This window comes from Daphnia magna, linkage group LG2, assembly GCF_020631705.1.
Source record: "Daphnia magna isolate NIES linkage group LG2, ASM2063170v1.1, whole genome shotgun sequence".
Lineage (NCBI taxonomy): Eukaryota > Metazoa > Arthropoda > Branchiopoda > Diplostraca > Daphniidae > Daphnia > Daphnia magna.
Genome location: NC_059183.1, coordinates 7,693,774 through 7,711,150, shown reverse-complemented (window position 1 = coordinate 7,711,150; position 17,377 = coordinate 7,693,774). Strand labels below are relative to the sequence as shown.

Genomic DNA, 17,377 nt, shown 5'->3' with positions numbered 1-17,377 from the left:
CCTTCCCCTGCTTTGAATCCCTGGATTTCAATGATTCTATTGTTAAATATTTGAATTTGTCTTTGCACATATATAGAGATTGGCATTTGGCAACTTATTTGCACGAGGAATACTTGAAAAGCGTTTTTGTAATCATCAATGAGCACCGATAATGACCTTCTGTGATGTCGACTTAAAAGCATTTCACATATTCTGTAATGTTGGGCTGTTGGAAGGGAAACTGTAACTGCTTTGAAGCTTTCCATCAAATAAATACAGCTTTGAACCTTAAAAGGGATCTCTTCTTGTTACTAAGTGAAACACGTCGAATATTTGGGCTTACTCTGTTCATAGCGGATGTTTCAGGAGAGACAGGAGTCTGGGGCAACGACGCGATCCATGTAATTTTCCAAAGATTTTTCAGTCGGGAAATGGAGTTAGGCTCAGATCGGCAGTCGTCGCGATGCCATGTCGCTTCATTTCAACGTCAATTTGCTTTTCGAGACTTGAGAGCAGCCGTTATCGTCCACCATGTCGGTAAAAATACTGCAATAGGTAACCGTATATTTGTCGTTATCGATAATCCTTTGGCATGTGCGCCTGGCATATCATGTGTAACATTGTCATTCTCATGAAGCAGGTAGCCTATATTCCCATTTTTTTTACCTATGTATATGAGCACACGTTATCCTTTTTGCAGCTGGTTAATCGCTTATAGGTTACTGTACTGTTGATGCATATTACACTGTGGTCAAACCTTCTGATTTTTTAAACCCGTCTTTATCAGTTTTAGAAAACGTCTGGCGAAACGTCGTCCAGCAAGAAGCAAAAAGTCCATCACACTGTCTCTATAGACGACATTTTCCCCTTTCATTTAATTCCTTAATTTTTGTTCTTAGTCCCTATCTGCTACATGTGTTAGTGTTTTCATTTTAGGTTCATGCAACAATATGTAACAGAAAAATAGCTATATATTTTTAGAAGCGGGTTCTACGCTTCTCTCACGCTGAATAATTTATTGAAGAGTCATGTAAATAGCAAGCATAAACAAGTGCATGCACTAAACTATTTACACGCACAATATTCCAAGAGAGCGGAGGTTCAGGAAGGGAGGTTCAGGAAAGGTTCACTGTTAAATAGACTAACCCGAATGCTCGGATGAAAATTGAATCGTTTGAAATCTTACCTTGGTAGCCCTGCCAGCAACTCTGCCGCATGTGAGAGTGTGCAGCTAATTCCTAATGGAAAGAAAAAACTGAAACAACTGCATTATGGACAAGAAATATTTATACGTGTTATTAACTTGAGGCAGCGTGATATGAAAGCGCTCGTGCAATCCTCGTCTAATTTACAGAACCCATTTTCTGTACAGATCTTATCAGCGGTTGCGGTCGCCTTTTTTTCCCCATTTTATTCACTAGAAAATGTTTTCTTAGTATTACGTTCAGCATAAGTGAAACTAGCTGCTGTTTAGTAATTATAATACCCATCCTGTTGATGTCCCAGTTATATTTTGACCCCGTGAATGAAGAGCGTATTATATCCTTGTATTTCGATTTTTGAATAAAATTAGTTTTTAGCTGACCCGGTTTTCATTCCAATTTTCATCACCGTGTTGCATGATGTCAACATCTGATTTCCGTTACAACATTCCAACGATAGGGTTAACTGCACAATAATTTTTTGTCAAAAAGAAATGTATTGAAATTTGACGGTTGCTGTCTATATTTCCGCATTGCACCATACAAAGTTTGAAATAATTTTATCATACAGTGGCCTATACGTGAAAAAATTTGCTGAGCTGCCAAACATCATACGATCCACCATTTTCATTTATTCTGAATTATAAATGATCCAAGAGATCTTTTAATATCACAAAAAGCCGGAGATGGGGCGGGATATAGTTGATAATAGCCCGAAGAATAATACGAGATTGAATTTTTAGTTTTATCACAGTTTATAATAGAATAGATCAAGAAATTCAAGAATTTTGTTTCAGATTTACTCACATTAGTTTAAAATGAGAAATTGTGTTTCATGGCATTCAAGTGATTCTTGATAGTGCGCATGAAATTTGAATCCATTGCCATCTCTCGTAGAAGCCGGTTAACAATGTATACATCCCTTCAGCTGACAATCCAAATTAAACCCGCGCATGCTTTAGACAGCTTTCGATTTCAAAGCCCAATTTGAAAGAAAACACCTTTAAAATAAAAATTGCTCAATTGTAAAAATTGGTTCTTGCATTTAATTTCGATCTCTTGTGATAAGCGACGATGAGTTGCTAGTAATTTTTCAATCCGACTGAAACAACATCCTCAGGCACCATAAAAATTTTTCCAATATCAAGAACCAATCTTGGTCCAAAAACGGCTCTAACAAATTGCTGGAAATGAAGAAAAGATCAGTCCGTATTGCGAAAATTGCTTTTTGTAATGCAATTTTGTCTCGGAGGCATTACTCAACTGAAGCTCAAAGAGACTGTTTGTGTTTTACGTGGCTTGAAAATGAGCAACGGAATCCTAAAAAAGAATGCCAGTAAAATGTTCAAAGAGGAGACATTCAGTGATTCGTTCAGATGCTTTGCTGCGCTGCATGTCTTTCTTATCCGTTCCTATAGTTGCAAACAAGAAAATCGTGGATTCTTATATAGACACTGATTTTCTGTTGAAGACTTTAGTGGTAATATGCGCATGTCCACAAGAGAATCTCAGAATCTGAGAAAAGAAAGTCCGTTCCGTCTAAATCCGAACAGTCTCGTTTTAGATTAGGCCTAGGTAGATGGTGGTCTCTCAAGAGGTCTGGAACTGCATATATTTGACAACCATTGCTAATATCAGTTACTATGATGGTGAGTTCTATATCCAAGCCATTATGCATCTTTCTCTGATTGTTGTCGAGTTGATCATTCATAGTCCATCTCTATATTGTAATCCAAATGTTTTTTTACACCTGAGTATGTATTGAAATTTGTTCGATGACAATTTTAAAAATCTAATTTAAGAAGAAGCTCGTAAAGGAGTAGCTTACATCATTCAATTTCCCATATACCGTGAGAAGGTTAGAATATATTTTAGTAAATTTTTTGTGGGAAATGACACAGTGGGTCTTGCTCCATTTGGTGATGTCATCGAGCATCAGCACCGGCACGTTTGGCGAGTTTGAAATGATTCCTCCAAGTAACGGAACCGAAAACCTGATGCACGTCGATACTGAACGGATACAAAATCCATTAGAATCAAACAAATTGCCTGGCGAATTTATTGTTCCACGTATATCAAATGACGAAAGATTGTTTGGGAGAAGAAGCCAATCCATCAAGAGTCGTCATAACTCAACGGACGATAACATTTATTGCCGTGCTCCGGACGGACGCTATCTGCCCACCGATATCTTCGCTTTGGATACTTGCACCCGTTGCTATCAATACATCCCGGACAACCCAACTTTTTTCCGCCAAAACAGCAAGTGGAACCACACGGTAGTCAGGATGCGGAGTCTGCTAATAGAAACTGACATATGGTTTAATGTTACGTTTCTGACTCATGATGTCCTTAATGAAACGGTAAGTCTTTTTTCTTTCTATTTGGCCCGCATCCTTTAGGGAAATAACTAACGTTACATGACTTTAATGTTTTGTTTGCCCTGTCACGAATTCGAAAATAGGAAGCTTATAAAAGCTCCTATCTGGGCAAGATAAAAAAATCGAATAAATCACAGAGTATAGAGTTTTGCTAGAAGTCCTTTAGCTTAAAAAAATATGCGCTAACTTTTCTTTGTTTTTCTTTATCTTCATCGGATTTTGGATAAGAGTTATGCTACGCAAGACAAAGTTTTTGCAGAAAAGAATTATTTATCTCATTCCAACATTCGAAAAAGAGGGTCGTTTATGTTTGACACTAAAACTAAAACAACAAGTTTTGACTTGTTTCTAGTTTAGAAGAACATTCATTTAAAAGACGTTGTACAGGCTGGGCTGTGAAGTTAACGGGAATTCGGAACACTGAAACATGGCGGTTAGGGATCGTGAAAATGGGATGTCACAGTCTGGAATTTAGCAAAATTGGCTGAAGTTTATGGTTAAAAAAGAAATGGCACACGTTTCACTGTCTTGTTACATATATAAAATGCACGCAAGAACGTCTACTCACCTATGATTTATGAGGAATATTTTCTTGAATCGCTACCGTTTCCATCGAAAGAAATAAGTCTATGTTATTGCTTGTCAAAAAGGCAGGATATCAGGTATAAAAGTTAAAGATAATGCTTGATAGCCCATGAGCACGAACAACTTCTATTACAATATAAGAATAAGTATTGCCACACACATTACGTCATGCAAAGAATGATGCATTTTTTTGAAAAAGGCAGCAAAAAGTTGATCGCACACGTATAGGTAAAAAAAATTGCCTTCTGAATTTGTTGATAAGATTACATTGTAAGCTGGGCATCAGAAAAAGGAGAGTAAAATGGGGAAATTTCAAAAAAAATATTTAATGTGACATAGTCTGGGGAACCGTTCCGCAAATAAGACAGCTTTTGTACAAAGCTTCCGACAGTTTCTAGGTCTCTTTTCTTGACGACCTCAACATCCCGAGAGATGGTGATCTATCTCATTCAAACTATCCAACGACGGTACTTCCCATTTCTAACGTTCGTCTATAATTGTCTCAGCATCAAAAGAAATAGTATACTTCCATGTACGGCATTGTTGCTATTTTCAACAAGATACGATCGAAACTATTGCTGAAAATGAAAGAGTTCCAACACAGAAGTAGCAAAAGAAGCACATCCATTAAACAAAGTAGGTTACATGGGATTTTCGTACTTTTGCACATGGTTTTTGAGGAAAAGGCTAAAACGAGCATCATCTATAGAGTGCACGTTTTCTTTCAGAAATAATGTAACGTAAATCACTTCAGTTTTTCGAAAACTTCACCGCTCGTTTCTTGAAATTCCACTACGTTTAAGCAAGTGCTGCTTGCATTTTTCCTTTTTTGAAGAACAGCGGTAAAAAGTGTTTTACTCTTTGTGTAAAGTTCGGCAAGTAATCGCATCTCATACAGGAATAAGAAGAGATCCAAGAAATGGAGGCCAAGAAAAAGCAAAGAGCCTAAAATTTGTATGTCAAAGACGATATCGGGGCATATTGTGTCGAGTAAGGTACCAACATTTTTTATAAGAAATAGATTATGTATCGATTTCAACCTGAATCTGTCGCCTCATACATCTATCTTTCACCTGGACAAAGCTTCTGATGTATGAATGGGTACACTGATTGCTGAGACTGTATAACCCCATGGAATATCTGTTCGAGGGTAAAATAGATGTATAATTAACTACGGTAAAAAATAGGGTATATATCTTGTATTTCTCCGTTATCCCAATATAGGCTACAAATGATATATTCCATATTAGCCACCCCATTGCGTTGTAATGTTCTGCAATATTTTGAGAAATGATTTTCAACTTCCAGATGGCCGCTAATGAAACAGACACTGGGAGCAAACTCTTGCTGACTTTTGTTGATTTTAAATCACAAGAGAAATGGAGATCTTGCTGTAGGGCTGCGGTCGATTGCTGTCAACATATGCTCGAATCCATGCAACCAAACGATGATGAATACAAAAGTAACATCTCAGATTATGGCAACGAAGAGGAAAAGGCTTTCCACTCGCAACCAATCATCAAGTCAACGCCAGTTTCAAAATTTTGCCCTCCTACATGGGACGGTTGGACGTGTTGGGAAAGAACCATTCCTAATCGAATTGCTCTATCCGTGTGTCCCAGCTACATCTACTTCGAGACAGAACCACCCGCTTGTTCACGTAAGAAAATCTACTAAAAATGATTTTACTAAAAAGGGAAAACTTGTCTCGTAGTATATTACATCTAAAACTTAGTTTAATTGATCCATGAAAACGTAAGATGAAACTAAAGTTGCTCTGAGCTGAGATTACTCTGGAAGAGGATTTGTGATGGGTCACAATGAACGATTGTCGGATAAGACAAACGTTTGGTTAGGTTTATAGTCGTCATTATTAAAATATTGTAACCGTTACTTTAAAGAGATTTTGTCTACTGATTTTGAAATTGTCATTATCAACACTGGTTAAGCAAATGGATATATTTTGTTCGATCCATTTGCTATGATTTTCTCATTCGCTATAGTTTAAATCAAAGTTGATTATCGTTTATTCTATTGGGAGGCTTGTATGAATTGGGCAAGGCTGTTCGACGAATGCAATGTCATTGAAGGGACAACTGGCACTCCATAAAACCATTTGTTAAAGAAAACGATCGTTGCAACAGCACTCGAGTAATAGTCCCTTTCTCACTAATCTAGAAGCTATTAAGTCTACACCACTCCCTGGTAATTTTCTAGTAGCTTAGTTGATCGATGAAAGAAAGACACGGCACACTGCAACGCGTATATTTCTATTGCACTTCCGCCTTAAACATGCTCTCTGTATTCAAATATACGAAAAAGAACAAAAATAATGCAAAAGTAGGGTGGACCCCCTATATGCCTTGGGAAAAGGATGATGCAACCAAACTGGAAAAGTTACGTGGAAAACGTGAAGAGACAATAAAGAAGAGTAGCTGAGTTTTCTTGAATACAAAGTTTCCCTTAATAAGACATAGTTCCATACTTTGCTTTGCGCAAGACTGAAATAGGAAATACATTTGTTTTCGCAACAGAAAGTAGCCGACCTAAAGTTTTCAAGTGTTTTCGTCCATTGTGTTCATTTTTTAAAAAAGACAAAATTGTATTTTAACTTGTTTGTCGAAGTGAGTTGTCTTCTCAAAGCTAGACTATACTATAGTATAGTAATTTCAAGTTGAAATGAAATCCAATGCAATCTCCATCAGCAAAAGCTCGAAAAGTAAAAAGTTAGTCAGTAGCAGTTCGATGGAATGTGGATGCCTTTTCCCTATAATGAACAATAAAATTTTTAGGTTATGCCGAGAAGGTATGTACTTCTGATGGCACATGGTATCGCCGAGGAGATGTAGGTTCGGCAACAGAAAAGACCAACTACAGTCCATGTAGTCCTGTTGGTACTCTGAGGCAGCGAACGAATGTTCATTTAATCGCTTACGCTGTCTCCGTTGCGATGCTTCTTCCAGCCCTTCTCGTTTTCTACTCTTACAAGTATTTGTTTTATTGATAAATAATTGCATAGCCATTTATTGCAGAAATTTCTATGACATAAAAAAAACAACAGGCAATTAAATGTTTACCGCATCCGGTTACACAAAAACATGTTCATGTCAATTTTGCTGAACTCGATACTCGTCATCGTTTTCAAAGTGTTCACTATTCTACCAAAATTGGCGAATATCTCTGTCAAAGAGTCCTATGTGGATGAGGTATTGTAGCACTCATTTTTAGAAATGCGATGAATTAGTGAAATTTTGATTTTATTTGGTGTTTTTCATGCAGAATGCTTTTTTCTGTCGCTTGGCTTTGATCACGTTAAAGTATTTGCGTATGACCAATTACATGTGGATGTGAGTATTCCGATGGAATTAGGAAATGAAATAAGAACATTGCAAATTTTAATTATACCCTATACCGATTTCATTAGGTTTTGTGAGGGCTTCTACCTGCACCGTTTAATCACTGCTGCCTTTGCTGAGGAAAGCAGTTTTTCAGTATTTTATTTCATCGGTTGGGGTAATTACTTAGCAACCATCACAATTTTCAATTACTTCAATTATTATTCTTTATTTTTCAGTGCTTCCGCTCATTCCTACAGGAATCTACGCATTCATTCGATTTATTCGGTATGTCCCGAAAACACATTAATTGAAGGATTGGCCGGGTTTTCAATATTCCTTTATGATGTTTTTTTTTCATCGTGTAAGGTATGACGTTCGCTGTTGGATAGAACCGATTGAAGCCTGGGAGTGGGTGTTGAATACACCTTGTCTACTTTCGCTAGTTGTAGGTTTTTCTATACGCATCTATGAAACACGCTCATTTCAGATTTAGTAGAATTAAAGCCTTCGCTTGCATTTATAGATGAACCTGGTCTTCTTGATAAACATTATTCGAATACTGGTAATGAAACTGCGTTCGACGAGCATTAATGAACCCAGTCAATTCAGGTCGGTTTATTAAATAAATATTTTAATGACAACGTCTTACTCTTGCCTTATATGTCCTATTTACTTCTATATCCAGAAAAGCAGTCCGTGCTACCCTCGTCTTGTTTCCTCTGGTAATTTGTGCGTTATCCATTGAACATTTAATTACTTACATTAATTAGATAAGAGATCAATTCAACGATAGTCTAACACGGGGTTTATTTTCATACACACAGTTTGGTCTGCACTTTGTCGTGACAATCTATCGACCGTCTAAGGGCGGATGCGATTGGATCGATTTTTATCACTACGCGAACGCTTTACTCGACGGGCTCCAAGGGTGTTTGGTCGCTATTATATTCTGCTACGGAAATAGCGAGGTAATTACATCCTTTAATATATACGTTCAAAAATTGATACCGTCGACGAAAATTCTACCGACTTTGAGTCCCATAGGAAAATGGGATTGATCAAACACCAGAAAGTGGAACGGTATTTTTTCGGTGTGACCACTTTGAATTAAAATAATTCCATAACTATAAGTCTCACAATAAAAACGAAGTCAATTTTTGTGATCCTTGTACAATTTTCAATCTAAATCATGCAAAACTTCCAATATTTAGATTTTAGCTATAGTCGAAACAATCAATTTTTAAGCCTGACTTTTTAAGCCCGACTTTTCCAACAAAAGTTTGGAATTAAATTTCTACTTGGAATTCCACGAAATTTATAGACTACTATAAACAAAATAAACCGCTGATTCCGAATAAAACATCCGTTTTCTTTTCAATCAAGTGGTTTTGAATAAATCAAAATCAAAGCGCTTTTATCGCAACCCCTTTGAATTTGAATAACTCATAAACTATGATTTCCAAGTAAAAATAAATTTAATTTTCGATATGCTCGTTAATGAATGCAAATCATGTATTTGTTTAGCAATACCAAGGTTTTTCGTTTTGCAGGTTCACTACCTGTTGCTGCGTTCCTATCGACGTTTTAAAGATAACCGATGTCTTCGAAATAGTAAAACAAAAAAAGGACGGATCGAAGTCAACGCGTGAAGGTGGACGAGAGAGGACGCACACGAAGTATAGGATGCTCAGTTTTTCTTGGTCGCAGCACCTTTTCCACCCATTTTTCTCTTGCGGATTGCGCTCCCAATATTCGACAAAAGCAAATAACAATAAACATTAGACCTGTTCACGTTTCTGAAGAAAGAGCCAGCGTATTTACGAAAGAGAAAGATTCCACTGTGCAGAAACTTCAAACCATATTGCCAGAAACCCATTGCAACGGCAATGAAGAATCTGTTCATCTCAACAATGATAATGAGAATGATACTAAATGTTAAAGTTAAGAAAACAATACTTGCTACGGCGAAACTTGCTTTGGTAACGGAACGAACTGAATTTCATTTACTAATGTCTATTTTAATCACGCATATTTACGACAGTTTTAAAATAATAATTTTGTTGCATGGCTTCGTTAAGTTAAATATACTGTATGCTCATCAGAAAATATTTGTACACATTAACCATTTTGCTATTTTAAATGTCTTTTTGCTATTCTTTTTTTCTCTCCAACTGTTTTGAATACATTAAAATGACATTCTTTAAGATTTTGTTGTTGAATAATAATTGATGCATTAGTAATAATAAAATACCTTGTCAAAACACACCAAACCTGTAGCGGATCAATTTTTCCAATGTAAATATCTCTTATAACAAAAGTTTTGACTATCTAATTTGTTACAGTGAAATTGTATGTATGTGTTTGTCTCATTAACCTTTATTACTGATGTTTTCACTACACTCTATAATATTCAATAAAATATGTAAGTTTTGTTCTGAACTTTTTTAAATAAAAAGTACAGTTCGGAAACACATTACTGCATATGCATTACGCTTTCAGAATTTTAACCTTCATCCGAGCAGCAACCTAAGACTTTTGTATTTTGCCCGCAATAAACAAGATTTATTACATTCGAAAACAATATGAAAAACCTTTTAACTAAATATTGGCCGAACAATCGAAATTTTTCGAAACAGAATCTACCTTTCATTCCTTTTTCTGTTTCCAAGCCACAATACGGAGCTTCAAATCTTCAACAGGCATCAGCATGTCTTCAGTAAGGGGTTGCCGATTAAATGGATCAGTGGACGAATTGAGCAAGTGACGGAGGATAACGGCTCTATCCATAACCTTTCCGCTTGGGAGCAAGACGGGGTCGTCCATTAGCGTATCCATCAGTGGATCACGGAATTCTTCCGGTGCATCACTGAAATCAAGCTCGCGCTTTTGATTTTGAAGGACGATCCGCTGCGCTTTCGCAGAAAGTTCTCTCCAGTGTGCAATCTGAGGAGAATTGATTACGTAATGATGTTTTTAACTTTTAAAAGTATCGAACGCGCCACGTACTTGGAGGGAGCTTTGATTAGAGCTCGCTCTAAGCGTACGGCTGCTTCTTCAAAGAGTTCAAAACGGAACGATCGCTCATCCGCTGCTAGCGCTTGAGCGAACACATCAGAGTCCAAATGAAGATAGATATCAGTTAGTTGGTCCAACACGCGCCGAGGTTCCCATCCGTAATTATCGGCGTTTTTCACTACAACCATACAATGTGGATTTAGTCACGCCGTAGAAAATATCAAAATCTATTTGAAATTAAAATTGTGATTAATTCATACCTTTAAAATGTTTACATTTCGGCCCACAGAGCTGTTGCAAATTGAAGTTAAGCATCGCTGCTAACCGATCAATCAGCTCGGGACGCAAGAATGGATCGGGTACATGTTGCGTCAAATAATGAAGCATGTCAACCGTCTCACGAGCAAGTGTTAAGTAGGATTTACACATACGCTCATCGGTGGCAAGCTGCCGCAATCGCGTCTCTTTCTGCTCCTCGGGTTGTTGTTCCCAGCTAGCGCGGTTTTCCATCGCTTCTTGAACTTCGTGAATCCTTCGTAGTGACTCGAGGCTTTCGTCCAGAAGGAAAGTGGTATCGTTCATCAACATGTTGATAAATTTGACAAACTGTTTGCCTGATTTAAGTTCCTGAATAACCGTTTCCCGGTGGACTGGACTTTGCCATAAACTCTGGAGACAGGTTGAAAAAATGACATAAAAACTCCATTAAAAAACAATTATTTCTTTTAAGGAAATTTATAAAAACCTTCAATATGATGCTGATGTGAAATCGAATTGTAAACTTGTCATAAAATTCTGATGCTGCTCCAGTGGATTCTACATCTGCATAGAATTTCATCAGAGCCGGAGGCAAAGAGGATTGACTAATTGGATGAGTCAACAATCGCTCGTGTAACGTCTCCGTTCGAGGCTATGTCAACAGTGGTAACATTAGCGTACTCTAATACAATAAATAAGGGGAAAGGCAATATACCTGGACTGCGGGATTCATCATAAAGAGCACTTCAACCAGCTTGGCTACCAGATAGGGGTTGTTGAAACAATTGGCTGAACAAACCAGGGTAAGCAACCACGTCATGACCATTTGATCCATCGTTCGTGCAACAATTTGGGGCATATGTTGCAGGGCCAACAGAAGGAATTCGGCAATATCTTCCACATACCTAAACGGACAAGAAAATTTTGTTAACGGACACCGCGTACAATACCTCGTGCGAAATTGCAATTATTTGTGTGCTCTCTCTAAGCAAAGAACCTACGGGCCATCGTCATTAACTGTTCGATTAAATCTTACAGCATTAAAGCTATTCATTACCATTCCGGGTAGTTCGCAAATAGAGCTGTAGCTTTCGATGGAAGAGTTGAGCTGCTTGTGGCGAAGATAATCTCGGGACAAAGGGTTTGCATTTCCAATTCTGCAGCCATACTATTAAAATGCATGTAGTTGCTGATGAGTTTTTCGTCCATCAGGCCGGCCTCAGCGCATGGTTTGCTTAATAAAAGTTTCTTCACCTAAGAAAAACAAAATGAAATCGAAAATAAGTTAGGAATAACCAAGTTTTAACCGTAGACCCACCTGTTCTTGCCACATGGCAATAAGTTCCCTGTTTCGACGGGCGGCTGGTGTTTGGCTCCACTCCGTTTCGGTATTCTGCATCTCATCAACCAGCTTCTGGTAGTCTTTAAGAGCGCGCATCCTTCGCTGATGACGCCGAGCAGCCGGCAAATAAGCTAAATGTTGGGCATGTAACGTCATAAACCAACACTCGGTAGGAAACTTGCATTCCTGCCAAACGTGGCCAGATTCTGGCTGGTTAAGCTGTTCCACCCATTGCTGGCTCTCTTGCGAATTGACTCTGATTTTGGTTTCGTTTGCCACACTACTGCAAATACGACTCTGGGGATGAAATGGATAAAATTTATCCACCTTGTCAAGTTTAATTTTGAGTGATAGTTGATGCATGACGGCAGCAAGGTTGAGAAAGAATCCGTCACCGGCGACAAGCCGAGATTCAACATTAATCATAGAGCGTTTCTCGTTGCGTTTAAGTGCAATTGCGATCCATTGCAGTGTAGATTCGCGAGATCCGCTGTTGGCCAAGAGCGCATAAAAAACCTGAAATATAAGAAATAGTCAATTTTAAAGAAATAAAAAAACAAAAACAAAGCAACCACAGACCACACGATCCTAGTACTAATAATTACCTTGTGAAGCAGGTTGCGCGTCAGCTCCAATTCTTGCTGAAGGCTCGAAACCATTGGGCGTGATTCACTTGTTGAAGTCTGTAATTTTTCGGCGATTCGAGAGTCATCTTCCGCGAAAAGTGAAGTACACAAGAACGGACCAAGGAAAGTAAACTTTGCAAACTCACGACCAGTTGCTTCAGTAAGTGGTTCCACAAGCCAATTACCCAGCTTTATCATGAGATTGCAAAAAGGTCGTATAGAGGAACTGGCGCCAGTCCGGCACTCGCACAGATCACAGAGGACTTGCAGGGCAGCTGTATGAGAACTATCAGACACTGAGCCTTTCTGAGATTCTTTCCTTATAACTAGGAGCAAGGGTGAGAATATTTTCTGAAAGCGTACAGTATCTGCTTCCAGATGATGAACCAGCTCAAAGAAAAATTCAGAAGGTAAAGTGTGCCTCTTAAGATGTTCATAAAGCATATTATAGTAATTCTTCTTGACAGGCTCTGTGAGGAAGCCTTCCAACAAAAGGGCAAGGGCAGAACAGAGCTCAGTTTTGATGTTCACAAGTAGCTCCTTTACTGTGGAGATACTGCATTTTTGGAATATTTTTTCTCATGTTCTTCCATTCTTGAATAGCAATCAATCAAGTACTGGAGACAGTTGATTTGAGAACCTTCTTGAAATAACTGGGTTGGCTTGTCCACAGAATACATTATTAGGTCTAATGCTTCCATAATCAAGTTGCTCACTGTTAGGGTAACACAGTTGCTATCCATGTAGCTTATGCTTGTCAAAACAGGGTGAGTTGGCCAAATTGAAGATAAAATTATGCAGCTCTTCTCTGATTGGAAGGAAATACGCAGAATTCTTGTAACAGTTGAGTAAAGGAAATTTTCTGTATAAAAGTTGTCAGCAGTAGACTGGATTTTGGATGGAGTGATTGCACATTCATCAGTGTCCATGGCTTCAATTTTTCGTGGTGTTGTAGTATCCATGTCCACTGCTTCGATCTTACGTGGAGTAGATCCATCAATGTCCATTGGATAGTTTTTAACAGGTGTGGAGGGAGTGTACAACATGGACCCATTTTCCATAAAAAGAGCATTGCTCGGTTCTGCTGAAGTCGTGGCTGGAGATAAACTGGGACTGCTCAGTGGACCCACTCCAGCGGACATGACTGCAAGGCGGGCCAATCTACGCTGACGTATCTGCATAAATGAAAGTAAAGATAATAGAAACGAAAATGTTTGGAAAATGGGGCTATTTTTACCTCTTCCTGAGTAAGTTCACTCATGTTTACGCACAAACCAAATGTTTAAATTATCAACAATCTTGCCTAGTCATTTGTATCACCAAACCAGCTGATTCGAACAAGAATAAAGAAAGCACCAGAGTTGGCTGTTAGGGGTGGTGAATAAACCGATACAGTGGTATACGTCACTTATCGATTCTTAGCACTTCGATTACTTAAAAACGTTTGCATTATTTTTCGATGATACGTAAACAGTAAAAAGTCAAAGAATTAAACAAGATTTATGATTTACATAAATGCTATCGGTAAATTATTACGCCCAAGTCAATAAGCATATGAACCCACGGAAAAATAATGAGCCGCACGGTTTTACCTTGAGCCATGTATAGGTGGATTTTGCACACCTTTATCTATGTGGACGAGGTTCCGCGCATACAGTAATAAAAAATAAAAATAATAAAAAAAGGTGTAACATCAGCCTCATTTTGCTACGTTACAAACACACAGGAGCACCATGAGTGCAAAGCAAGTCTTACGGTCACTTATACTTTGAAAAGACACGACCATCTTACGATAGAAGCATAAAATTCACATGCTTTATTAGTTGTAGAGAGGCAACTTTTAACAGAATCATTTCTGAAAAAAATGTACCTTGTAGTGTTCTGGCTCCTTGCGGTTAAATGGTACCACAGAAAAAACTAGAAAGAATTCAATATATTTCCCTTTATCATAGGGTGACTTATACATAGAAGATCGCTTGGCTCCGCTTTCGAGTGTTGTTTACAGGGAACGCTTGAGAAACTGCAAGAATTTCCGTACATGAGCTGAACGTCCCAAAAGAATACTGCAAGGAACTTGCAGTATTAAATAGAAAACCTCGAACTCAGCCGCAGCTCTTGAACCATTTATCTTTATTAGCAGAAGGATTGCATTACTCGGCAACTACGTGCCAAACGCGCAGGTTCATACATAGTAATATTTGCTGCATGTTTGCGCTGCCAAAAAGTCTTGGGAGTTGCATACTGTACTTCATCTTCCTTTTGGTAACTTCTTCCTCATCGCATCTGAAAAATAAGTAAATTTAATAAAATGAGCTCAGTTTTCGTTTAGAATGCATGAAAATCAATTATGTTCCTATTTGTGTACATTTGCAAACATAGAGCTGAACACGTGAGGGAGCGAATTGGAAATGAATAAATAAACCAATGCACTCTCTCACGGGTGAATCATGTAATTTAGAAAAACAAACATACCTATTATGCTACTGATCTGAAGCTTCCTCTTTGCAGGTTTGATTTTTTTATCAAAAAATATTTCCTTCAACTTATCGACGAGCTCAATAGCCGCAGTACCGAATTGAACATCAGGGGCTTGAAGTAGACCTGGATGTTCAGGAGAAAAGATAATGTGAAATTAATAATGTTTTTTTCTCATCAAGATTTTGTTGCAAAACTATTACCACTGAGATACTGAAAGACAAGTTCAGCACACTTTGCTGCGCTTTTCGTTTCCAGCTGAGCCCATAGAAAACAAAGTATGAGGTTCTGGTCACGGCATTGGGGATCTATTGCCTGCTTCTTGCTACGGCTAGATTCTAACCGAGCTGAGAATGGGAATGGACGAATGAAATTACGAATGAGCGACTCCCCGTATTCAAGTTGGAACCAATTCAACAACTCCAAATGATTTTCTGACTGCTTTATGATACTCAACAACGTGAACATCACATTGGAGATGCACGTGAATAATGCGATACTCTCTATTCCAATAAGTGAGCAACCTAAAATCAAAAGAGAAGCTCATTACTAACACGATAAATAACAAATCTTGAAAAGCAGTTAGGGACGTACTTTGATCTTTATTCAGCTGCTCGCTAGCCATGGCTTCAACCCACGTTTCAATTAGGAGAGGAAGAATCTGAGAAGCGAATCCTTGAATATGGAGGCTAGGTGAATTGCTATCATTAACTGACAAATGGCCTGGCTTCTGAATATTTAGTCTAACATCAAAGTTTCTTTTCATGTACAGGGGACAAGATTTTCCCTGATCAAACACAATGTCTACGGTGTTCCACTGATACTCTGTTTGGTTTTTCTCAAGAAGTAGAATAAGAAGTTGATTGACACGGGTAAGTACTTCTTGCCTCCATTTCAATGACGTAAGCCGTTGAGTAGGATTAATCGTCAGGACGCGTCTATCACCTTTCGAAACATCTCGAGAAGAGATCTGTTCCAGAAAGTTAGGAAGAATCTGTTACAAAAAAGCTTATTATGTTAGCAGATAAGTTTCAAAGTTATTAATATGAAACATTGGACCTGCATGGTGACTGTAGAAACCAGACCAGGAACATGATTGAGAAGGATGTCCAGAAGTAAATGAGAGTCCTTTTGAATATCTAACGCAATATGATTCATGCAGCATATTAATCGGGCATTAAGAAGAGGGAAAAAGGAGCAATATTTTCAGCTGATGTAGACTGAATAATGTGCTCCAGCAATTTCAGTGAGCACTTTCGAACTGGGGCATCACGCACAGACATTAATTCTGACACTTTGCCCAAGAGGGATGACAGAGAAACATCAAGTACAGCTGGAAACTTAACAAGCAGCTCCTTCATCCCCTTTATACCATCTTGTTGAACAGTGGCATTGAAATGACCCATGTGGGCTAAAAGCTCCTGTTAATCAAACTGTGCTTATTTATGTGAAGGTTTGATTAAATTACATGATCTATTACCTTAAATGTTTGCTTTCTGTGATTTAATGGTACTCCGCTATCTTCGCTGGGTCGTAAATGGTCAGGCAAAACTATTTTCTTACTTTTAAAGCTTGTATCTGTCACATTTAAGCCTTTGGGTAGCAACTGTCCTTTTTTTCTTTTCCCACTCTTCTCGGCTTTAAACGTGAGCTTCAATTTTATTTTATTTTTTTCCTTACGGAACTCTTTCTTATGTTTAGTGCTTTTGGTCATTTTAGAAAAATGTTAACACGTGATTTTTTTAATTCGTAGCTCAATTAAATTACAAACACGTTGGTTTGTTGGTTGTTGGTTACGGACTTTCGGTTCTTCTGCTACCCAGACAACGTTGCCTCGTTGAATAACGTTAGTTGCGCATCGCGCGTCCCGTATCGAAATCGAATTAGCAAATAGCCAAAAAGCTACAAATTAGCGATATGAAATTGCTATCTATGATTTATGAATTTTAAAATGGCATAATAGTAAGGTTTTAGGGCTAATTCGTATACAGATTCTCTAATATTTTCAACAGTGTAAGTTTTGTAGTTGGCTAGTTGCCAAGGAGTTCCAAGCTGTCGTACACTCGTACAGTATACCTTTCTATTGCTGCCTACCTTTCACTCTTATCTCAAACTATTACCTATTGAATTTGAGTGTTGAGGAAAGCAAAGGTCTAAAAATATTGCCTTTTTCTTC

At 38.1% G+C, this 17,377-nt stretch overlaps 3 protein-coding genes across 3 annotated transcripts; 1 reads left to right on the top strand and 2 right to left on the bottom strand.

Annotated features, from left to right (window-relative positions):
* Positions 1-2,649: 2,649 nt before the first annotated feature.
* Positions 2,650-10,325, top strand: LOC116915376 (calcitonin gene-related peptide type 1 receptor). The gene is given in 14 exon segments (XM_032920483.2): positions 2,650-2,830; positions 3,083-3,544; positions 5,456-5,807; positions 6,940-7,135; positions 7,209-7,353; positions 7,427-7,494; positions 7,572-7,660; positions 7,722-7,770; positions 7,852-7,930; positions 8,009-8,094; positions 8,171-8,207; positions 8,310-8,453; positions 9,036-9,116; positions 9,119-10,325. Coding segments are annotated over 14 exon segments (2,100 nt in total). The 5' UTR covers positions 2,650-2,824; the 3' UTR covers positions 9,425-10,325.
* On the bottom strand, positions 10,009-14,125 carry LOC123470252 (ubiquitin conjugation factor E4 B-like). The gene is given in 10 exon segments (XM_045170321.1): positions 10,009-10,428; positions 10,488-10,678; positions 10,761-11,169; positions 11,246-11,410; positions 11,474-11,663; positions 11,816-12,012; positions 12,077-12,616; positions 12,706-13,292; positions 13,295-13,901; positions 13,964-14,125. Coding segments are annotated over 10 exon segments (3,207 nt in total). The 5' UTR covers positions 13,988-14,125; the 3' UTR covers positions 10,009-10,131.
* Positions 14,126-14,839: 714 nt separating this feature from the next.
* LOC123470251 (testis-expressed protein 10-like) lies at positions 14,840-17,028 on the bottom strand. Its single transcript, XM_045170320.1, has 6 exons — positions 16,682-17,028; positions 16,261-16,622; positions 15,796-16,195; positions 15,405-15,725; positions 15,199-15,327; positions 14,840-15,009 (listed from the first exon to the last, which is right to left on the bottom strand). Exons 2-6 carry the CDS (start codon positions 16,357-16,359, stop codon positions 14,975-14,977), a joined length of 984 nt encoding a protein of 327 aa, XP_045026255.1. The 5' UTR covers positions 16,360-16,622; positions 16,682-17,028; the 3' UTR covers positions 14,840-14,974.
* Positions 17,029-17,377: the final 349 nt, after the last annotated feature.

What these genes read in the sequence shown, in the direction of transcription:
- LOC123470251 (XM_045170320.1), bottom strand. Translation starts at nt 16,359, where the DNA reads ATGAATCATATTGCGTTAGATATTCAAAAGGACTCTCATTTACTTCTG. An exon ending in GCAGCTGAATAAAGATCAAA is followed by an intron (nt 15,726 to 15,795) that starts GTACGTCCCTAA and finishes TTTTGATTTTAG; the next exon opens with GTTGCTCACTTATTGGAATA. An exon ending in TCAGATCAGTAGCATAATAG is followed by an intron (nt 15,010 to 15,198) that starts GTATGTTTGTTT and finishes CTTATTTTTCAG; the next exon opens with ATGCGATGAGGAAGAAGTTA.